This window comes from Crassostrea angulata, chromosome 7 (genome assembly GCF_025612915.1).
Source record: "Crassostrea angulata isolate pt1a10 chromosome 7, ASM2561291v2, whole genome shotgun sequence".
In the NCBI taxonomy this organism is placed as follows: Eukaryota; Metazoa; Mollusca; class Bivalvia; order Ostreida; family Ostreidae; genus Magallana; species Magallana angulata.
Genome location: NC_069117.1, coordinates 53,852,936 through 53,876,641, shown reverse-complemented (window position 1 = coordinate 53,876,641; position 23,706 = coordinate 53,852,936). Strand labels below are relative to the sequence as shown.

General features: G+C 34.5%; 2 protein-coding genes across 6 annotated transcripts; both read right to left on the bottom strand.

Moving 5' to 3' along the window:
- Positions 1-906: 906 nt before the first annotated feature.
- On the bottom strand, positions 907-7,338 carry LOC128156866 (uncharacterized). Its single transcript, XM_052819191.1, has 21 exons — positions 7,199-7,338; positions 6,206-6,338; positions 5,813-5,910; positions 5,591-5,658; positions 5,385-5,493; positions 5,262-5,296; positions 4,855-4,949; positions 4,664-4,771; positions 4,464-4,558; positions 4,257-4,367; positions 4,033-4,147; positions 3,696-3,912; positions 3,052-3,204; positions 2,626-2,786; positions 2,195-2,532; positions 2,025-2,076; positions 1,782-1,930; positions 1,526-1,690; positions 1,340-1,392; positions 1,129-1,213; positions 907-966 (listed from the first exon to the last, which is right to left on the bottom strand). Exons 1-21 carry the CDS (start codon positions 7,271-7,273, stop codon positions 907-909), a joined length of 2,475 nt encoding a protein of 824 aa, XP_052675151.1. The 5' UTR covers positions 7,274-7,338.
- A 424-nt stretch (positions 7,339-7,762) lies between these two features.
- LOC128156865 (centrosomal protein of 164 kDa-like) lies at positions 7,763-22,613 on the bottom strand. Of its 5 annotated transcripts, XM_052819188.1 has the most exons (17): positions 22,442-22,613; positions 21,059-21,185; positions 15,261-15,386; positions 13,930-14,044; positions 13,716-13,831; positions 13,530-13,553; positions 12,965-13,048; positions 12,110-12,203; positions 11,700-11,761; positions 11,462-11,559; positions 10,652-10,804; positions 10,236-10,339; positions 10,067-10,138; positions 9,457-9,546; positions 9,140-9,249; positions 8,732-8,831; positions 7,763-8,620 (listed from the first exon to the last, which is right to left on the bottom strand). In XM_052819188.1, exons 2-17 carry the CDS (start codon positions 21,181-21,183, stop codon positions 8,312-8,314), a joined length of 1,782 nt encoding a protein of 593 aa, XP_052675148.1. In that variant the 5' UTR covers positions 21,184-21,185; positions 22,442-22,613; the 3' UTR covers positions 7,763-8,311. The 5 variants fall into 5 exon arrangements, with proteins under 5 accessions (XP_052675148.1, XP_052675149.1, XP_052675145.1 ...); XM_052819189.1 differs by lacking the exons at positions 21,059-21,185; positions 22,442-22,613 and adding an exon at positions 19,335-19,481; XM_052819185.1 differs by lacking the exons at positions 21,059-21,185; positions 22,442-22,613 and adding an exon at positions 16,624-17,538.
- Between the last annotated feature and the right edge of the window lie 1,093 nt (positions 22,614-23,706).

Genomic DNA, 23,706 nt, shown 5'->3' with positions numbered 1-23,706 from the left:
CGTCGAAACGGTTCCGTCTTCTTCCAAATAATCTTCTACAACTGTAAGAATGAAACAGTGTCATAGCATCAAAATTACGACATGAAATGGAATCAATCAACCGAATCAAAGAAAATTTAGTAATGTACAAGTAAATACTTCATATAATTAAACTGGTGCCCATTTAGGATCGTTAACACGTTCTCCCGTACCTGTCTGTGAGCCAATGATTGTGTGACAGTCCCACGGACTCAGTCGGCCATCCTGCCTTCCGTCAGAATTTTGATTGTACCATACAATGACACTGCCCTGAAATTTTTGATGTGATTCGGTCAATAGATGTTCATGTACATACTGTAATATATAGTAATATGATATATTTACAATTATATATGTACATGTACATATGTTACAACTGCGTATAATTCATATAAGTTTTAGCAAAAAATAAAAAACAGTACCACTACTGTATCAGGACAATTTTTGACCAAGTTTTTATTTTCGCCCTTACTGACGATGAGTAAATTCAAAACGGGTAAATTGAAAACTGCAAGTTACTTTTCCTTAACCAAGAACGTGTTAGGGCAAATTCAAAAGGGGATGAAACCTTTAACAACACTATCGGATGAAGATCCTTTACATAAAATACTCATTCCTCATTGTAAAAGAATAGTTTCTTTAAAGTCAGAATTGTATGATATAAAATATTTTCTTACATACATATTATAAATAACGTGTATATAATATATAAAATTCGGTGGTACATGTTAATCCTCACCGAGACTAGAGGAACGCTGGTCTTGGAACTCATGAAGACCTTATAACCGCCAGATTTTGCCCCTTCTATCTAGAACAAATAGTCCACACAAATATTTAAAAAAATACGCATGAATTTCGCATGAATATACTTTCTGTTCATGTTTTGATTTAACTCACAACATAGTTCCATGTGGCAACTCTTTGGTTTCCCCTTTTAATGTCAATTTCCTGAATAATTATATAAAAAGTTCTTGTAATTATGTGTATTACATGTGTACATTTTCTTTATTACTGTTTCAAATTAAAAACTATGGGAATATGTTCATAGTGCATACATGTACAATATAAGTACAAGTATGTTAGTCCTTACTTATTTTTGTAATGACCTACCTCTTGTTGTGGAATTTGCAAGATCTTTCTCATTCTGTTTCTCAATTTCTTCACTACCGACTGCTCAACGTCGTAAAATCCAAATCTGTGTAAATAAAGTATTTTAAACTGATTCATTTTTCAGTTTTACGTACAATGTATATAAAGACTATACTTTTTATTTGAAGAATTATGGAAAGAAACCACATTCTCATCCTTCAGAATCCCTTACTTTTTGTTATTAATGGCTGTCTCTTCGCTGACCTCTCGTGTGTACACCAATCTCTGCTCAAATAAAAAAAAATAAACGATGACACATACACACATTGCCAGTGAACTTCTTTGTAATCAAATTTTATTTCAGATGAGAGATCAGAATTTGTGTCATTTTATATAGTACACCTCATGTTTTACCTACCCTTGCACTAGTGCAATTACTGAGTTGTCTCAAATCGTCCTCGGTGATGACGTCATGAAATACGGAAATCCTGGGATTCTTGTTGAACAATTCCTCTTTCGTAAAATAGAAAGGAAGATCTGATGCCCTCAAGAAGCATTTCAACTTGGATTCCGCCTTCGTTGACTGAAAAGAATAAATCGCAAAATAGTACAGTGTACTTAGAATGGCAAGATTGTTTGGTAATTAATTAAAGGAGTTTTATACAATCCATCACCTTCAGAGACTGTCGACATAGCTGTGTGAATTTGGACGGTTTCGTTTTCTTGTAGAGATCGAGGTCTTTGGATCTCTCGTCCAGGGGCAGCCCATTCAAACGGAGAGTATAGTACTCCACGTCTCTCTTCAACTGCCTCATGTCCAAACCTTCCAAGAGAAGAAAACATATGTTGATACTTTATTGATGATTAAGGGAAATTATCTAAATTCAAACTATCAATTGATTTGATCTAGTATTTACCTTCATTGTTAATCTGATCAAACAGTTCAATCGATTTCTGGGGCATTCCAATCTATCAAAAATAAAAAGTAAATCTGCTTTTCTTGGAGTATAATAAGTTTGTTCAGTTCACAATTTTTAAGATGAGAAGCATAAATTTTAAACATTCACCATGTAAGTTTACGACATACTTTGTTATATACACCCGCTAGGACCCTGGCTACCGTGATCAATTTCAGCGTTGAATCGGGGTACATATTCTCAGAAACTCTCTTGTAAAGTTCTTCAAACCAGACGACGGCGCTTCTCATCCTGTCCTGTTTGTCCGCCGTGGCCGCGATGAAATATAGCTCTTCCGCCGGAAGTGGGGTGACCACGTGGTCCTGAATATACCCATCGAACACGTCCCTCACGTCTAGGTCATACATTTCATACAGCTTCACGATGTTTATTGCTGCCACCCGCAAGTCCTCCTGCGTTATCCATCCACCAAACTTTCTTTCTGCTATCCCAAATGTAATGTTAAAATCTGAAATAGAACAAAGAGGAGTAAAAGTCTGAATGAAGAAAAGCGAAAAACGACAATCAACATATAAACAGCCTGGAGTTAAAATGGTTCTACCTTGGGAGGCAGGGGTTTTATCGCAGTCGTCGCACCAAACGTGACAAAAGACCTCATTCCAGTCATGGTAAATTCTATACAGAGTGTGGAATGAACTCAATGGGTTCTCTGCAAATTCGTCTTCTAGCACTTGTTGTTCTACCTCTGCTTTCTCCAGCAGACTGAACGTCAAACGAAAAAAGTAATAAACTTGCAGTCATAATAGGTTGAAAAGGCTCTATATACTGACAGTTTTGATTTTATAAAATGAGATATTTTTGGCAATAAACTTGAGACTGCGCAGAAATAAATTGCGTACGTTTGCGTATATTGAATACATATAATGAAAGTACTGACAATGCAGACGGTAAAGTATAAGGTGTTTACAACTCATTTACACACCACCTTACTTGTCATTCTGAGTTTTTTGAAATGATGAGATCTTACCTTACAACATCTTCAGGCACTAATTCACTTAGTTTTTCAGTAGCCCCTATGTATCGATGGAGTCCTTTTATCAATCGCCGTTCCTCATCTCTTAGAAGGTTCATTTGACAGACAGAGGTAAAAGATCCATATTTAGCCAGGGTTAACTGAATACTGTTGAGCAGTAATATCAAAAGATATATCCAACGTAAAAATAAATGCATTTTTAAGAATTTAGTCCGTGGACGTAAAATAATATTTCATGAACTACTAACACTGACCCGATCAATTAACTACACGTGTAACAGGACAAAGAAATCAAGCGCTCTGAACATCGATCAAGACAGGAGCTCACATCAGCTGTTGCGCAAATTTTGATTGTCCGTTTTACGTTATATGAATTTCATTGTAAAGTATTGACTCATTTGTGAAAAGAAATCAAGAAAACACACAAGGGAAGATGGGAAAAGGAAGTGAGGTTTTATTATGTATGAAGATTTGGTCAATGGTTTGAATTGTTCTCGCGGTGTTCTGGTGGAATTTCAGTGAATAACTCCGTCATGTTCAGTCGGACGTATTGCCTGCAAAGAAGAAAATAATAATTAATTCGGATGATTAATACCAGTAAACTTAATCCAAACGAGACAAAAAAATTCTTCATTAACCTTTCGTATGCATATTGCGGTCCACTTTCGTAGGAAGCCTTGGCGTTCGATAAGTAAGCCACGTTCTTGGTCAGGTCGTACACGGCGACCTGGAGATTTCCGGTTTGTACAATGGACACAACGTCCCTTATCGTGTTCTCTACTGTGATGTTTCCGTGGTGTTTTGTGAGCTGTTTCCCTAACACTTCATTAAAGGCGGGGCAGTTCCAATCCATACCTGTGGGATATAATGTCAGAATTTTGTATGTATACATCTACAATATTTCACATGGAATTATTCGGTCCTTGATGAACAATTGCTGCGATGCCTCCACAAAATGCAAGATTTGCCACGTACCCCAGTACACAACATTTGGTATCTTGGGATGCCAATCTTCCGCCGGTCTCATATTGATATCATCAAAAAAGTCAGCTACAGAGGCTGAATATTCGATGCCCCGAAACTGGCCAAGCTGTTAAAGAGGACATACATCAAAATTCATTTCATTTTCGAAAATTTTAATTTTGAACATTGTAATAAGAATAAAAGGAGAATCAGATTAAAATATAGAGAAATCCAACCTTTGCGTCCCCAACTCCCAAAATCAGGTCACACGTTCTCCTTGTGTTAGCAATTCTGTTAATGGCGTCATCAAGCGTTTTATCAAACTGCAGAACGTCTCGAAGAAGGAACTGGAAAGCACAACGTTTTGTCAGTGCAACATCCTACCTAATGTCAAGAAGTAATGGAAACAGGTCTATAAACAAGCAAACCGTAAACAAGCAAACCGTGAATGGTGTTCCAAATCTTGATTCGGTTCCAAAAGTGGAGTCAGGGAAAGAAACGCCAATCTCTGATATCGCCATCTTCTGAGAGCTCATACCTTTTTAAAAGTTTCTAATTAAGGAAACTAAAGAAAATCATTTTAAAAATAGACAAGATGGCTTAAGACAATTAACACATTCATGTACGTGTACTTTCAAATGACCTGTTATAGATCCAAACCATCCTGTCCAACCAAAGTTAGCGAAGGGGTGACCATCCTTGGGGTCAGATGGATGATACACGGTCACCTGGGGGTAGTCCTTAAAAGGTCCTACACAGAAAATGGTATTGTATTATTCACTTCATTTACACATAATACTTACATGTACAAGGAGTGTGAATTGTTTTCCTTACCGTCCACGCTCCAGTCTAACGCTCTGAGCTGAAGGAGGGAACCTTTGTCTGGCACAGAACTACCCCAGGCCCCGAACATTGAGCAGCTGCCCTTCCTGTATGAATTTAATGAGTACAGAAACTCTTATCAGCTTTTACAAACATTTCACATCTAAAGAGGAAAAAATGAAATTGAACAGTTCTATCCAAACGAATCTGAAACCATTTAAAGTGATTGAAAGCATGGCACAGCTTTTTAGATTCGTTTTTCTCTAATACTAGTATATAAACAGAAAAAAATATATAAAAAAAAGAACATAAAAATACGATTTAAATATATCTTCCAATTTATATTAATCCTCAGCACTCTATTCCTAATTTAAGAATACAACTAGAAAATTGAATACTGAGCCATAGTTGTATCTTACGTCAGTTCTCCAATCATGTGGATTCGAAGAAGTTTCTGGAAAAAAAGTTGATCTTTTTTTTGAGAAATGTTCAGCACTCTATTCAACGAAATAAAAAGTGTGTCAATCAAGAAGTGGGCCCACCTGTACATCCAGACCGCTCCCGTCGCTGATCCCCTGGGCTTCCTCATAGAAGTACGAGCCTGAGTACTTCTTGGTAATGCTCAACTCTAAATCCAACGCTCTCTCCAATCTGTAGAGGTAATGTTAATATGTAAATAACAACATACCCAAAGAAGAAAGATGTAGTGTGTACGCGGTAATTCTTCACTGATTATGTGGATGCTTACCCAAAATCTGCAATGTCTTTAAGAAACCATGGTTTGAATATATGAACAGTTCCATTAATAGCCTCGATCTGAAACATTACGAAATCATACTCAGGTGTTTGATGTGCCAATGCTTGGTATTTACCGTTTATAATTTAATATCGAAGACAAATTGGAAAAGTTAAAATCACTGATATCAAATGCGGCTATAGATATCAAACTGAGATATTGCCGGTACTCTACCACTTGGTCCTCTAGGTACTCCCACACAGCGTCCATCATCTTGACCGCCTTCTCCCCCAGCAGCTGACCCTGGGCCTTACCCCAGTCATACGGCTTACCTGGCATACAAAAAGAAATCGATTTTTTTTTACATTTTATTCTACCATATGTCACATTTACAGCAATTACCTTTTATGTTTTATCCTTAAGTTGGCCTTGATGATTTAAAAAAAACTTCTTTATCTTCTTTACGTTGATGATGAAAAATTATAAATACCGAAAAAAGGGACTCTTCCATTTAAGTTTGAAAATGGTGAAATCGAGTAAGCACAAGTGTTTAGCCATTATTGATCACTTGATAAAAATTCACTGTATGGATATTATCTGAGTAAAGGAACACTAATGATCACATACCCCAGACATGAACAATGTCAAAGGCGTCCTGTCCCGTCCCCACAGTATACAACTTGCCGTTGACCACTGATCTTACAAAGCGAGGGGCGTCTGTGTATATAGGATTCAAGTTCTGCTTGGCATTTTTACTTGGCTGTCGAAGAAAATACGACAAAAGAAGGATCGAAACAGTGCATGTATTTGCAGCAACTTCTGGTTTTAATATAGCACTAGGTGATAATGCGTGTATATATGAACAAAGAAGCATGCCTGTATGAAGCAAAGTTCTGTTCTTAAACTAAATTAACTATCTTTTTATTTAAGGCAGCAGAAGCATCGTTGGTATTATCCTGTTTATGTGCAACTAACTTTTCAAGTTTGGTTATTCCCAAAGGTTCTTTTAGATTTTTGCGATTGATTGGTTACCACATAAAATTAAATTTTTTGAAGTAAAATTTTGTAATCTTTTATATATTTAAGCTTTACTTACAATTCCAATACCTCTTAAATGCAAGGGAAACGTTATGATATATTGTGGTGTCTTGCACCTTTGGGACAATTGAGATAATCATCAAGGGCTCTGGATTTTTTTGATCCAGCATATTTTTGTTATAATCAAACAAATAATCAAAGATGGGCGTTAGCAGGTCGGAACAAAGATGGAGGATGCCTTATTTATACAATGTAACGATATTCTTATGGCGAGGTTTTGTTGATTTTCGGATTGCAAAGGAATTTATCGAATTCTAGAACCATGCAAATACATAATTATACAAATGTATTAGTTTCTTTGAAGAACTGTGTATACTAGGTCTGAAGCAAGGTTATTCATCTTCGCTAGCCAATTCCGATTCGTTTTTCTCATCTCCCGAACCAAGTGTCCGATTCGTTTTTCTCATCTCCCATGCATCACTTGGCTAACGGAGATGGGATTAATTGTATTTCATTGAATTCTTTTTATTTTATCGTTGCCTGTAAAAATTACACGAACATGTCTTACTAAAGCAAACTTACAGAACCATGGCAGTAAGCGGCCAAAGATGTTTGTGGTAGGACTAGAAAGACAGTTAATATCCAGAGAGGCGCCATCTTGTATCAATATGAGTTAACGCTTTGTAGATATTTAACCATTTCTTATCTATCTCGACAAGTGTTCAATAATAACACATTCCATTTTCCTTGGTACTCGTGTTCTTAAACCTTCCAGTAGTTTAACCGATAAGCTAGTATTCCTCTCCTTATTGCCATGTTATTGTCGACAGTATTGAGCTCTATCAGTGTATTTAAAGTGAGCCAATTGTTTAAACTAACAGAAACAATGTAAGTAAAAGAAGTTTAACGTTAAGCCTTCAGTGACACAAAGGTGAATAGAAACTTAATTTTCAGTTTGTAATAGAATTTACCGAATTCATTTATTTTAAAGTACAAACATACAAATTGGATGTCATAGCATTTCTGTTAATTCACAACAACTCATAACCCTTGTCTTTTATTTGATATTGAACAGACACCCAGTAGCAGAAAGTTCTAGATGTTGTTGCAATTTTTTCATGCTTCAATTGAATTTCAAAACTGACATCCATTTCATACTTTTATTCAGTACAGTCAATGAAGCACTTCGTGATCAATATTTTCTTTTCGTATATAAATTGTAATAAATTATATCATTGTCTCGCAAAACATGCAAGAAAAAAATATTTTCTAAGACATTAATATAACTACCCGATTAGTAAACATTTTTATAAGTGATTTTTTTTTAAAGGAATAGGACTTAAAAGTACATAAATAAATAAATGTTCATTTGAACAGAGTATAAGTTTATCACAGCATGGAGAAATACTTCTATTGTACAGTATAATACATTAAATTAACGAGCTGGTGCAGCTTTCCACATAAACTGAAATATAACTATTATATTTAAAATAAATACTAATTATGGCTATTTTCTATACATAGAATTAATCTATAAATAAAAAAATATGGAAAATACTCTTAAGTAAATAAATGTGTAATGATATTTTGTAAAAATAAACACATGTACCCTCTATCACATGTAATACTTAATAGTCATGTATATTCCTATATGTTTACGTCATGTCATGACGTCAGAAATGTAAATTTAGGTCACTACCTAGCACTGTCCAGCGCTTGCAACATTTCCTCTTTTGTTGGCAGCTTTATATCTGACATTATCTGTTTTTTGAGTTCATCAATCTCTTTACTGACTTCCGGTAAAAAGTTATCAGGGAATTCTGGAATTTCTTCCTTTTCCAGCAAGTGATCCGTATTTCCCACGGACGAGTGGGCTTTCTTCATCTCGTGTTTCGTTAAAGGAGCACTTCCCGGTCTGGTTTTTGGTTTGTGGGTCACTTCCTCATATTCTGGGTCCCCGGGAGCAAAGCTGACGTCAGACCTTTGTTTTGACCGTAACATTGACTGTAAAAGAATTAAAGCCATTTAATAGCAGCATTCATAAATACAAATGACGTTAACCTTGTTCAGTGTTCACTTGGTAAATATTATCAGAAGTAAGTATTGATATCTGACCTGCATGACTTCTTTCGCAGACTGGACTCTTTTAACTCTATCCATTTCTACGTTGACCTTTTCCTCGTAGAGTTGTCCACACTTCTTTACATACAGCCGTCTGAAATTGTACCAAACACCCATACTAATGCAGTTTTCTATGTACATTTATTTTCAAAAGATAATCACATTGTGGTGTCTTCTGTTTCTGTATTACAAGCTACCACGACTTATAGTCATTTCCAATCGCCATACCGTGCAAAACTCATAACAAAAGTAAAAATTAAATGATTGTTTTATTGCAATAGGGTAGACCATATTGTTTGTACTTCTAAAATAAACTTTACAAATTTCAACGCGCTGCGGACGAACTTTGAATGTACAAATTGAGTGTATAAATACAACTGTCTCAAAATAAAAACTAGTTACCGTAGCTCTATATTCTGTGTAATAAGATCATTAATTTTCTGCTGATATTTAAAATCCACTTGCTGGACTTTCTCTTCAAACTGTTCCTCAAAAGACAATAGCTTAACTTTCTGAAAAAATGTAAACAACAAATATTTAAATTATTTTGCACAAAAATGTTCAACAAGCCTAATGCCAGTGGTCTTACGATTTGACAGTCTTGCAAGACATTCATATACAGCGTAGTTCCAACTAATTATTAAACAACAAGTAACCAGACCGAACACTCGCTACTATAATTGCCTTTATGATATGTACATGTTTTGGTAGACACCCACCGTATCGGCCAGTTCCCTGGAGGTGATGGCCAACTGTTGACAGGTCTCATTGTAGGCCACCGTTATCGTCTCCAGGTCTCGCTTTGTTTCCTACAAGCAGTCCACCCAAACCAAAAACATAAGAAATTGAAATTGTTTTATATTCCAAAATTACTCTCCAAATTCCCAGAGGCAAATAACCGAGTTGAGATACACCAGTTTAGGAAAACTTCATTGTTTTCTATTCAAAACAATTTGGTATGGAGCAATTGTGGCTACTTTTGCCATTAACACCGTGCCAGATAATTATGCCAGTGCCAAGGTAGCAGTTTTGAACTCGCTTAAGGCGCATTTCTCTAAAATTCCATTTATGTCATATGATAGACCATAGTCTAGAGAGTATATAACCACCTTTGACTTAAGTGTATCTTACCTGACAGGTGAGATTTTTACCTTTAAACATAAATTTCCCATAGGAAAAATAAAATTCCCTTAGGAAAAATCATATTCCTGTGGGAATTTCAGAAAATTCAGAAATTTGAAAATTTTGGTTTGTATAATGATTATACAAACCAAAATTTTCAAATTTCTGAATTGTACCACAATAGCAATATAAGCCATAATGGGATACCTTCAACTCCGCTGTAGTTTTCTTTAATCTTTCTAAATCAGCAGCTGCATTTGAAAACTTCCTTACTAAAGCCTAAGTAAAAGACAAAGAGAATAATAAATGATGTAATCATTTAAATAAAAGGGGCTACATCTATCAAGAACTTCAAACATTTGGGTTGGACACTCACATCAAGTTCTTTCTTGTGCTCCTTGCGTAGATTGTCAATGGCTTTCTGATGGTCTTTCTGCACGGCTATTCTTTCAACATTCCTCTCTTGTATCACTTTCATTTCTTTTTGGAAAAACAGAAGTTTTCTACATAAATTGCTAGTACAAGTAATATTGAAGTTTAGTTTATAGTAATAAGTGCAAAGTCCAGAGCAAAGTACTAGTACTTAGTAAATTTAAGTAAATGGATGCTGTTCACAATTAATTCACTTGAGTTTGTGGATTAATTATTATTTTATCAACTGGATATAGAAAACGTTTGCTTCAGAACATAGTGAATTCGGGTCCATTTGAAAGCGTTGTGTCTACAAGATAATTGATTTATTTCGATTTGTGCATGCTAAGTGACTTAGGTGACTGATTATGAATTAATTACTCATTTCGTGAATGGCGGCCTGTTTTTCCTCCTGAAGCATTAACTTGAGGTCACTTTCTCGCTTATTCCACTTGTCGTCCATATCTTGGTGAAGCGAGCTCTTGTAAGATTCAAAGGCCCCTTGTAAAAACTCGATCTCTTTCTTCATTTTCACTAAAATAAAATCAGTTCTAACTTTAATGCTTTAAGAACCATATACTGTATAACTAAAAATCTGGTTCCCTTGATACGGAACGATGTTATTATTGATTTCAATATGCTTTTAAGATTTAAATTAAAAAGAATCATATTGAATGTTCTTTACAATTGGTTTTTACAGACGTTGCTTATCTATATCATATTCGTAGAGTTGTCCTATATTCTAGAAATGTTTTATTACATAACGGTTATCATCAATGACTGTGTCAGTAGTAAAAACGAGAATTTCAATATATCATGTTTGATGTTCATGCCTGTAGTTCGCCGCTCTGACAGTTGAAAGAACAACACTTGAAGAGTTAAGATAGTTGATTCGACATCCAGTCGGCGATTTCTGAACACAATTCTCCACTCACCTTTCTTTTTTTCTTTTTTTTTTTACATTTTCAATATCATCTCAACTGGCCAAAATGATTTAACTTTGTATAACACTGGATTCCATTTATAAATCTCTTTTTAGTCTGCTTTGTTTAAATGAATATTATTCATTTAAAGGCAGAACAGACAGTATATGTACTCTCAAAGCATAGCAGCACTTTTGTGTCTGTACAGGCCAAGAATCTGCCCACGGTAATGTTATTCATTATAATTCACGCCGTCCCTGTAACTTACGTATCTGTCCCTCGGCGGCCGTTTTGTAGGCCTGGTGTTCGGCCTCGATACTGAGGCGGAGTCTCTCCATGTCCTCTCGGTGATCCTCCTCAAGGTCCCTGTAATTAGTCGTACCATCTCCTCAAATTTAATTACTAAGTATTGCATGTTGTTTACACAGAGGGAAGCATCATGGAACTGCTCAACATTACAATTTGGGGAATAAACATATGATCAAAAATCCCAAAATATGTTTTACCTGATTGCATCATTGTGTTGATCATTTAGTTCGTTTATTTTGTCTTTTAGAAACTCCTCCGCCTAAAAATAATCATAATTACATGTATATACATGTACCTTTATTGAAACATTTGAATTTTTCGAATCAAAAGCAAACAAGTATAAATGAATCTTCGTGGACAACTCTGAGAGAAATCAAATAATCAAGAAATCATCATTGTTTGTGGGGGACCAATGTTCGTGGCTTTCGTGGGGAGTCCTTGTCAAAAAAATTACATCCCCACCAAAGTAAATAAAGTAATTGTTTGCTATTTATAAAAAATTATCCTGAGCTTGCTACCAACAAAATTACATCTCTACGAACCAGGCAAATTTTGGCTACCCACGAACATTGACCCCCACAAATAAACCTGACTTTAGAGTACTCACCCTTTGCTTGGTTTGTCTGTGGTTGACCCTCTCTTCCTCCAGATACAGAGACAGGTCAGAGATTTGTTCCTGTAACTGTTGGATCATCGTGTCCCTGTGGCAAAAGCAAAGCGCTAGGTCAGTGACTACATGATTATTTCGATTATTCTCATATACTAGTATTAAAGAAATAAAGGTATTTTGTTTTTGGATTAAAAAACAAATATTTCTGCACCTAACGTGCGAGTACCCATTATTGCCGAGTACCCATTATTGCCGACTGTTATAAAAACAGCAAGATTTCCGTTATGTGCTAAAATTCACAATTTTTAAAATTTGCAAAACTATAACAAAAATGTACACGACAATAGATCAATCTTTACTTATTGGAAAAAAAAACCAATTTCTTGCGATAAATCTGCGATAAACAACAACAAAAAATACAAATGTATATCTATGTTAAATTGATTTTTCGCCTATAATACAACGTATTATACATCTATTTCGGCGCTAATTATTTATATCAAACATTGTTAACAATTACTTATGTCATTTATCTAGCTATCAATTCTGTAAAAAGAAAAGTAAAGGAGTTAAAAGCTATTCAAAAACCCGTACATTGCATTGCTATATTAGAAGCATTCTTTAACACAACAATCCTTTCCACTTGTGCAACAAAAAGTCAGGTACGTTTAATTACAATGTTAATTTTCTGTGGAATTCAGGACACTCTGTGAGAAAAAATCTGATCGAATCTTTGTGACACAACTAAACCAAAACAGCTCTGTGGTGACCAATCTTTGGAGACAAAAGAAACAACCAATAAGTCATTAAGGGTGTGTGATAGGACTTCTACGGGAATCTCCTGAAGGATACCTTTCCATCAGTTGTTCCATGAACGCATGCTCGTTCATAGAACCGGTGGACTTGAACGTGTCTTTCTGGCTATTACTTTGCACTCTAGGGTAAATAATGAAGTCAAAACCCTTTGAAAAGTCTTATCGACGTGTAATGCAACGGTACATAAAAAATCAAAGACTCTCTGAGTTTGATTAAGGATTTGCAGTGCTATTTATGACCTCAGAAAACGGGAAATATTTCAATTCACATTAACCGTATTGATTTGTGTGCAAACATTTATGGCTTGGTTCAAAGAACTTCAAAAGTTAATAAAAAAGCACACTTAAACCATCCCATAAAGCAGTCAATCATGATTCTTATTCGTTATTGTTATTTAGAACATGGAAAATAAAGATTCAGATTTACTTAGATTGTCTGGAAGATGGTCTGAAATAGGCATGAAATAATGATATGATATTGATCCCCATAAAATAGATGAATACTTCGTTTTATCAAACAATATATCAATAAGTTGAAAAGAGAAAAAAAAAATTAATTAAGTTTGAACTTTTTTTTTTTTGTTTTTTATTCATTTTTTTACCTTTCTGTGGGGATGTGTTTCCTCCTGTAAAGATAAATGAAATAATTATTTACTTAGAAATGTACATGTATATAGATTATCACATGCTGTCAAGTTTTTTGCTCATGTACATGTATTTGTTTATCTCTATTTTTATTTTAAAATTTCATTTCTTTCTAGCTAACATTTTATGTAAAGAATTCTTACTTTTGAGATTCATCAGCCACAGGATCAAAGAACTCCTCCTTGATGGTGACGGCAAACTTGGACTTGCTCTTTGACAATATGTAACCGGGTCCAGTGACGAAGGGTACGAGGGGGGCCTGAAAGCAAAACCATGAAAACATGACATCAACACTTCTCTCTAGTCTGTCTGTCCATCTGTCAGTTTGTCTCTGTGTCTATCTCTTTCACTACGTACGTCTAGGTTCTTTTGCCACGGCGGCGGTTTGTTGCGTTTGGTTGGCATGTGGTTCTCCAGGTTGTGGCGACGGGTGGGTTCGTGCTCCACCTGGGAAACCCGGTCACAACTTGACCTAAAATCACAAAAAGGTGGTGTTCAGAATACAAAGTTAATGAAATTCAATGATATTTAAAACATGAACTTCATATTTTTTACTGATGTGAAATGTACTTGTACTATGTTTATCACTCATTTTTTAAAATACTGACACCCTTCGTTGCTAAATCGGATAAGTAATTTACCGGATACGAAAAGTTTGAAGGCGGATACATAGACCCCGCCTTCTTTAACCCGCTGGTAGATATATTGAGACGTGATTAACGACATTGGGGTGAAAACGTTATAGAAAATAAGTTAAATATTTATTTAAAGAATTAGTGATTAGCAAGGGCACCGCCTTTGTGGATTTATCGTTTCAAACTGTCGCGGTCCGCGTCTCACACGGTACAATTGGGCCAACTTTGAATGCTGAACATTTAATAAAATACACTATTTAAACTTTGATAATTCATAAGCATTATTGATAGGATATCCGAAGATTATTTGTTTACTTTATTCTGAAAAGAAACAGCTGTTGTCGTCGTAATATTATGTCATTTTGTTATTATTTCTATTGATCTCTTCCTTTTCACCAATCGTAATATTTTTTTTACACGCCTTTGGTCGTAAATTTCCGTCACTTTCAATTGGCTGACAATGATTTCTAATACCGTAGAATCGTTATATTTGCAACCTCTTTTGGTTTAGTTCCAAAACAATTGATATTTAGTCTTTGAACCTGTAAAGCAGCTATAAATTTCTTACCTTGTTTAAAATGACTCAAAGCTAATTTACATATTTATTTTTTAGTTGTATATATGTATCATGGGTTTCTCTATGATCTAAGTGTGACGATTCGGAAACGTATGAAGATTTGGTTACAATCTATATACTCTCAACTTAGCTGAATGTGACACAACTGTTAAAGAATCGCTCACATTGTTCACGATGTGAAGTATGGATGTTCTACAATTAAAAAATATACCACCGAATGATTCTTAAATTTTTCTTAAAAATGACTCGAAAACATTTTCTAAAATGTCTCTGCAATGTCAAAAGTTTTTCACACATACTATAATATACCTGTAGTTTCATAATTTGTTCATATTGTTTTTTACGATATTTCTAAGTTCAACATTAAAAAGTTGCGATAGTCATGAACGGCCTGCATTATGCAGCACTATTAGACACATATCACGTGATGACAGTGTAACATGTGACTGACCGTCTGATACTATTTATAGACTCACTCAGATTTAGCGGACAGCACGGCTGCAGCAGTCCGTGGCCTGTGGATTTTGGTGGGCGGGGCTGAAGGTACATTGTTCAGATGTGAATTGGCGTTGAGTGAAACTCTAATGGAGGCCGGAGTGGACCTGTAACAGAAAATTTCATGAATTAGATATCAAATACCTGTATATAGGTACACCACTGATATTTCACATTAGAATTCCTTCGCGTTCTACAAGTTTAAGTTTTTCCCCTTAAATCTAATCTAATAACTAACAAAAATATTATCTATAAAACCTGCTCTCAAAATCATCTTTACACTTGGGTACCTGAGAGAATGTCACTTTGAGGGATGCGTGTAAAACAAAACCCTTACATTACGATGCTTTTGATCTTTATATTGGTTGCAAAACATACCTTTGCAGTGATTTGCACGGATGAAAACAAATCTTCCATGCAACATTTAAGTACAAATAGTCAAAAACATCAGATAGACTGTATCACTTGATGCAAATGATAAGAAGTTGTAATCAAAATGAACTAAATGAGCTACGGCTTATCTTGACAAGTTTCCATCACCAATTCGACAGAAACTTAATTGATGTACATGTTCAGTCTGTTCGAAATGAAAGGTCGATTGTCACGAATCATTCCAGAATTAAATACCCATGTCGGTACCCCTGAATGGCCTTCCTTGATTAACTTGTAAGCAAGATAAAAATGTTCACTAAATAGCAGATATAATATCTACTCATGATTTCCTTCTTGTGCTTAGTCAAGCTTTTTATATTTACTTGCATTCAAAATAAATATCTAGCCCAGAGTCTAATGCGAAGGCAGATCAATCCCTGCTATATAATTCTAAAATATTAGGGAATGCATCAGTTCGCATGAAGTAAAGAAATATTTTGATCAATCTCAAGCTGGATATTAACACAAAATCTACATAATATTAATGATTTTTAACAAAACCGAAATCGAGTTTGCTTAGAACTAAGATTGCACTCAAACTGAGAACAAATTTCAAACATTTAGGTTGTATAGATATCTGTTGACATTTTGGGCTTTTTCCTCTCGAGCCCAAACTTAAATAAAACGTTTTTAATGTCCGATGCAGGTGAGTCAATATAGAAATGAGCATTGATTTATGAAATGAGATGAAAGAGTACAACACTTCGATCTACCCTAACGTAATGTGTTTTTTAAATCAAATTTGATTCTTGTTCTACCGATAACATTTAATCAAGAAAAGTAACTAAAAGTTATTACAATGTATTGTTTAGGTGCATGGAGTATATATTAATCGACCAAAAAAAAAATAGAGGAGAGAGAGAGAGAGAGAGAGAGAGAGAGAGAGAGAGAGAGAGAGAGAGAGAGACTCACACATAGTGTACTATAAGTTTTCGGGGGTCTCCAATATAGGACGCGTAGGACGTGAGGGTGTACCCATCAGAGTTTACATTTGGCAAGACAGTGGTGAAGGTTGGCGGAAAATTATCACGTGAGAGTTCCTCCTCCCCATCGGCTAGGTCCGGTCTGGGGTAGGAACTGAGCCTCCTCTCATCAAAGGAGTGGGACTTGGGCTGGTAAGCGAGCCTTGGTAAAACATCTGTCATTCTGTCCCTCTAATGCCCCTCCAGTAACCATAACCAAGAACAAAGTTCTTACGAGTCCTCCATGTTGAAAGACAAGCTTAAAGTTTATTTTATGGCTTATGATGTTTAGCGAGATCTTTTGAGAAATTCGAAGGGGTCGTCAACTTCCAGATAAAAGTAAATGCCGAAAATCAAGTCTGTGCACCGTAATTCGGGCACGGCAGAAGAAGAAAATCCTTACTTCGGTTTTATGTTCAAACAAGCGGGAATTAACACTCGATGCAGGTTTCTCCAAAATATTTGTCCGTAAAATAAGTACGATAGTTACAGATCCAGACTAAAAAGAATACAGAATTTAAGAACCCTTTTTACTCCAACTTGCTACACTCGAATAAACACATTAAAAATAAAAAAAAGCATTTAAAATTACATATTCACATCCAATATCAAAGCGACAGTTTTCGTAGATAACGATTCCATTTGTCCTTAAAATTCAAGAACCGTTCCTTGAAACGAATGATGGCAATGAAGCATCTGTCAACTCCCGGACAGGGTTCCGACACAGAAACAATGACAATAGTACACCAGAATACACTCCACTTTCAAATCATTGTCACATAGTACATATCTGGAAGATCAATTTTGAATCCCGTTATGTACTAAAAGCATATTCAAGTGCTCAAGTTTAAGAGCTGAATGCTCTGGGACCCTTTAAATTTTTCGAACAATTCATTTGTGTATTGGATTTGGCTGACACAGTAGAGAGGAGATATAAACACTTGGCATGACCTATAGACCAGCTATCGAGTGAAATTCTAAACTTTTCTTTTAGATATGTAGACAATATCTTATTCCTATAAATAGGCGGGGTTTTAAATTCAACAATTAATATCATTGCATGCCAAACATTTGGAAGCAAAACCAACCAGGAAAACTTCACGAAAAATTATCATTCGTGTGAAAAATTATTCAAAGCTACATTGTATTTGCAATTAAGCAATGATAGATAAAAAGCGTTTAGATGAATCAATACAGGACAAACATTTTTCACTATTATTTCAAAGATAAAAAAATTCTTTATTCGGAAACAGAAAAAAACCTTTTCCAAATTCAAACTTGAGTTTCCAACCATGCGTAGGTTTTTATCTAAGATTGTCTAAGATTAACCGATAAAGATAAAGGAAAAAAGGATGAAATTCGGGGATTGATAGGTTTGACATAAAACCACAAAAACCCATCAAATCCTTCCATTTCACTAGCTTTTTGACTTGAAAATCGTCCAGAAAATCGACCAAAAGCAAAATGACAAACGAAGCGTCCGCTTGTCTTTGCAACAAGATTGTGTGTGCATATACAGTGGGATTACTCTATTGTTCAACGTATCTAGAAAATATGAAAAAGCAGACAAAAGCAAGAGTGCAAGTGATAATTGTAATTTGTACAGCGGACATCAATAGACTCTATACTATAGAGCCCTTACTTCAACTCTGAAATCTTTTATACTTGTGAATTCTAATTGTCAAAAAAAATCTTTCACCAATTAACTTCAAATTTTGTTTTGCCAAATTTGTTTACACACATAACCAGTTTATTAAAGCTAATGTTTGATGGTAATTTCGTGTACATTTTCAACAATTTTAAATCGATTTGTCTGTATATACAATTATTAACATTTAAAGGTAAATTATAGTTTGTGTATATATCAAAAGAATAATTATCTTTTTCGTTGAGCAGCTAGAATGTTGATTTTAATGGGTTTTCAAACTCTGTAATGTGAGCATATTCATGCATTTGTACTGTTCAATGTTTTTGTCGCCGAAATAGGTTTCATACTACTCATACTTTGATTCATACAATGGGGCTTATTTTACGTCCAATTCGACTGGTTATCTCAACTAAACATGAAATAATATGAATAGTTACACTTCTTCTCACCTTTACAGCCATTTCAAAATTTAAACGATTCTTGTAGATTTATGTGACAATTCTTTATCAAACACCAAAGAATTCTGGATTTGTTTAATTAGTTGAGAAAAATAAAGAACACGTGTGATAGTGCATTCAATAGAAAGATAAAACTATGAGCATTTAAAAGGAAACAATGAACGAAAAGAGAAACTTTGGATTCCGTCTTATCGGAGATTACCCTAACATGGTAACAACAGAATCTCTGCAGACTTACCAAATTCTCGATCACACATAGACATATTGAATTAATGAAACAAATATGAAACAGGAAATGGAAGCTTTTCGAACTGAAATAGGAGGGGAAAGGAGTGATGAATCGAAAGAGACGAAATGCATGTACTTGTATCAGAAGACGAGAAAGGACTGCCTGGACCCAACTCACAGGCCATTTGGGGACCCTGAGTTAGGGTTCCCCCTCCAACCCTACCCAGTCAAGGGGTCTATTCCTTTGGTCTTTGGCTTGATAGTCGTACAATAAATCGGAATAGTCAAGATAAGACTTGCATTGATTCAACTTGAAAACAATCTCACCTGAAAGACAAAGGATGCGATGTTACTTCCATCTCGTACAATGCTTGTATGGGTGTAGATACTCAATCTGTAAGTCCATTACATGTATATAGAGATAGGCCTCATTAAAGCACTGCCCTTGTATCGATAACCGTTACTTAGTACTGGCCTGAATGGAATCGTTCTTGATGGTGTGTAACATGATATAAACGGATTGAACTCCAGGCCACAGAATCTATATTTATCGACCATGTAAAACAATTAAATCTCCCCAGTTTTGATACAAATTTAAAGTCGGGGTATGGTAAAAAATATGATGTCTAGAATTTGTTTTTATAGTTATGAAACGTGTTTTTAAAACATTTAGGTTTTTTGTAGTCAAATTAAAGTTAAAGAGACATCGGTGAGATGCATTGAAATTCATATGGTGCATAGAAATAAATGTCCACATGTAAACAATGTGACAGACACCTCTGGAACATCTGTTTTAATTCAGGATCCAACCGCAAACAGGTGTTTTATCTTAAATCCATACAAAATGTGAACGTGCATGACAATACTTTCAAATCTAAAAAGAAAATTCTGTACGATAATCCAAACATGTGTGAAAACAATTCCATGAAAAACATTCAATTTTAGAAACAAGAACCTGCACCATGAATTCGACGATATTATAAAAAGTTCAAGAGACCTTGCACTTAAAAAAAAACAACCAACCTAAAAAAAAATCTGACAGAAAGAGAACAACGTTCACCAAATTTGGAAACTTAAAAAATTATCTACATCTTTTTATTTTAGAAAATAAAAGTGTGTTACCTTGGTGAACAAAAATACATGCTTCCTGATAAAATGATTTCATGCTCTACTAGGGGGAATCTAACATTGATTGTCGATTGATAAAATCAATGGAAAAAGAAAACTGAACATCTACTTTGTATTGATTTTGCGTGAGTCAACAATCGCGGGAATCCAGGTGAAAGCTTTTAACACCGACAGTGTCTGACGCTTGATTTTACTTTGATATATCTGAAATATCACTGTCATTTATTTTTTACCAGAGTAAGCATTTGGTAACTTGGGGTGGGGTTAGTCACCAGTGATGTAACACAGACATTACTAAGGCTGTGATTGATTTCACTGACAGAGGGTGACATGTGGGTTATCAAAGGAAATAAGGTGCTTATTACATCAATGTTCAAACGATTTTTCTTCACATAAATTTTTCACTTTTGTGTATGCTCTCGTCTTTTGCAATAAACACTTTCAACTTAAGTCTTTAAAAATATTAGATATTTTGCAGGAAAAAGACTAATTCAATTATTTAAGGCAATGCCGCAATGAACTAATAATAATGAAATCTAATTTACTCGTACTCTTAAAAAAAAAGAATGTATCATGCAACAATGAAAGGAAATTAAAATCAATTTCTTATTTGTAAATAAGGTAAATTATTAAATTGGCCAATAACTGACTAAGTAGATAAGGACATCCATAAAATCATGTGAAAAAAAAAAATAGATTCAAAACTCAATTTGTATATCTGAAAATCTCAACATAACTTATCAAGTTTTGACAATTTCATTAAGATAGGGTGCATTTACTGCAAATGACGCTATTGTTCTTGAAAAAGCTGTTGTATACACATACATTTCAGGCAGATATCAATTACATTAAGTATGATAATTCTAAACATCATCCATAGCCCTATTATACTGACAAAAGAAAACATGTCTATATAAGCTTACTTTGGTCTTCTTGTTCTAGACGAGTGACTAGATGAAACCGCTGAAGGTGGAGGCAATCCTGGTATGGCAAAAAGAGTACTGCTTACTCCCCCTTGTGAGGAATAATTCAGAATATCTGCACTCATATCTGGAAAACAAATAGAAAAGAGTAAATAGACAGTCTTTGCAGAAAATGTTAACAGTGTAAGTACACATATTATTAACCAAAAGGTACTAGGTAAAATTACACCGAAATGGCAAAGAGCATGTAACCTGCAGTTTATTGCATGTACGGGTAAATGGAAAGAACATTTATTTTAACACAGAAAATAAGTAACATCATCTTTTTTACATGATTTTTGAGAGCAAAAATAAAGTTAAAGATTGATATCACAGAACGTTCTAAGTTTTCAATATGGCTTGTACATATCATATAAAAAAGATAGCATTTTTCATTTAATGATCAAATAGCCACTTTTGATGAAGCCAGATTGAGTACTGAGTTAGCTATAGGAATTTTTGGATGCAGTGATTACATTTAAATTTGTTTTCAAAAGAATGGCTGGTAGTTTTTATAGTGTTTGCTTGTTGTTTATCTACATACATGTATTAGTATATAGAGCTTGCAGTGCAAGCTGGCAATTTACACGAATAGCTTGTGCTTGCTTTGACAATATATATGAATTAAGTCATTGTTTACACTATGTCCATATTCTTAAGTGCAATACATAAAAAACAAATAAAAGATATTGTTTATTTTGATGTTCATAGGAAAAGTTTCAATTTGTATTAGCTTTTTAAAAATATAAATAATTTGCCAAACAGACAATGGATCCTGAGGCAAATTTAACAGAGCAAGTGCTTGCCAAAATTCCCAATACCAGTAACACAAATTTGAGTGAGCAACGCTGATCGCGAGAGCTCGCTTATTTGAACTGCCCTCCGTTGCAGGCATTTCTACTACACTCTGTCCCAAAATATACTCACAGCAAATTTTGCTTATCTTTTCAATGTTTTTAAATACCTCATGGTACAAATAATGTTCATTCAATATTACAAAAAATTCCAAGATTTTCCTTTCAAACACCCCATCTAGCATGTAATATTTCAATAAACAGCTAGAAATAAAAGTCTACGAAGATTTTTCATTGCAAATGCCATGATACTTGTAGCTGTATGATAACATTGAAAAAATTGTGAAAGATGTCCCAAATACTTCCAAATGGAGAAAAGATGTAAACATTTTTCATAACAAATCTACTTCAAATATGATGTAAATCATATCCATTAAATTAAAACATTTATGCGATGGTTTGAAATAAAATTGATTCAATTGACGACCACCTGTCACGCTTAGAACAAATTCGAGTTTCAGCAATATTGATAAATGTGTGTTTATCTCACCTTTTTTAAGACGTGGGTTAATGAAAGACTACCAAACCCTGAATCAACAGATTAAAAATGTCCCCATGTCTGAGAAAACACCAACAGATGAACTACAATCTGTTTACAACAAAATTCATTCACCCTTGAAGATATTTTCCCTTTTGTTTCCAAGCACGCCAGCTATCGTCTGTGTCAGGTAGGCGCTTTAAATCAATTCGTTCATGCTTTCTTCGGTTTACTATCGAAATACTGTTTGTTTGCAACAGTTTTGGCATGGATCTTCTAGTTTTTTTTGTGTGTTATCATTGCTGACAGGCTTTAAGTATATTGTTAACACTATTTCCTTCTTTCTTCTTATTTCGATCTTTACGTGCATTTCTCACTATCTTTTTGTGTGTTTAAGTTTTACACAATTATCCTTGTCTAAAAATATTTCGCTAAATAATTTTTGAATTTATTTCTTCTTCGAAATATTGAAAAACTATCATTATAGTTTTCATGATCAGATCCTGAATCAGGGGCAGAGGTGGGTGTAAAAGGTAAAAAATCTCTGTCGCGTCAGCAAGTTATAAAAAATAAAAAAAAACCCAAAAACACCGTGGCCCAAAAAAAAATCATCGAAAATATACAATTTTCATTTCTTGTGCTAATTAATGTGTCAATTTTGATAGTGACGATTAAGTCTTAGACTATAATTCCTTAAAAATCAAGTTCAATCATTCTTTTCTGGTTATGATAGGTTTTTGTTTGAATAACAAATTAAAAGACTGTGTCAAATTATGAAGGAGAAAACTCTAAGACAGATCGTTCAATTGTCGATAGAAAATTGATAATAGACAAAAAACTTTCGTCGCAAAGAAAAAACATAATCTATTTTTAATTTTGAATAATTACACAATGCGACAGAAAACTTGAAGTTATTTTCTATGGTTATACTTTCATGTTAAATACATTCAGTATAACAAAATAAATAGTGCCTGTTTGGGAGGATAACAGTTGAAATTGACACCCCTCGAAAACCATTGTCAACCTCCGCTTCGCGTCGGTTGACAATGGTTTTCTCGGGGTGTCAATTTCAACTGTTACCCTCCCAAACAGGCACTATATATATATTATAGGCATAATATCTGCATATAATATATGCATAAAAGATTTCAAGGTGGTATTGGACATCGGTCGATATTAATGTGGATTAAAGTACTTTATAATTCAAATACTTCCACCGGTTTAGAATATTCAAAAGTTACAATATTTCACCAAAAGATACGTTTTAAAAAAATTTG

Coding starts and splice junctions, on each gene's coding strand:
- LOC128156865 (XM_052819185.1), bottom strand. CDS start 16,856: ATGACAGATGTTTTACCAAGGCTCGCTTACCAGCCCAAGTCCCACTCC. Junction 15,387..16,623: donor AAACTTATAGTACACTATGT/GTGAGTCTCTCT, acceptor TTTCTGTTACAG/GTCCACTCCGGCCTCCATTA. Junction 8,832..9,139: donor ACACAGAATATAGAGCTACG/GTAACTAGTTTT, acceptor GTACAATTTCAG/ACGGCTGTATGTAAAGAAGT.
- LOC128156866 (XM_052819191.1), bottom strand. CDS start 7,273: ATGGCGCCTCTCTGGATATTAACTGTCTTTCTAGTCCTACCACAAACA. Junction 1,691..1,781: donor TATGTCGACAGTCTCTGAAG/GTGATGGATTGT, acceptor TATTCTTTTCAG/TCAACGAAGGCGGAATCCAA. Junction 967..1,128: donor TGCAAATTCCACAACAAGAG/GTAGGTCATTAC, acceptor ATAATTATTCAG/GAAATTGACATTAAAAGGGG.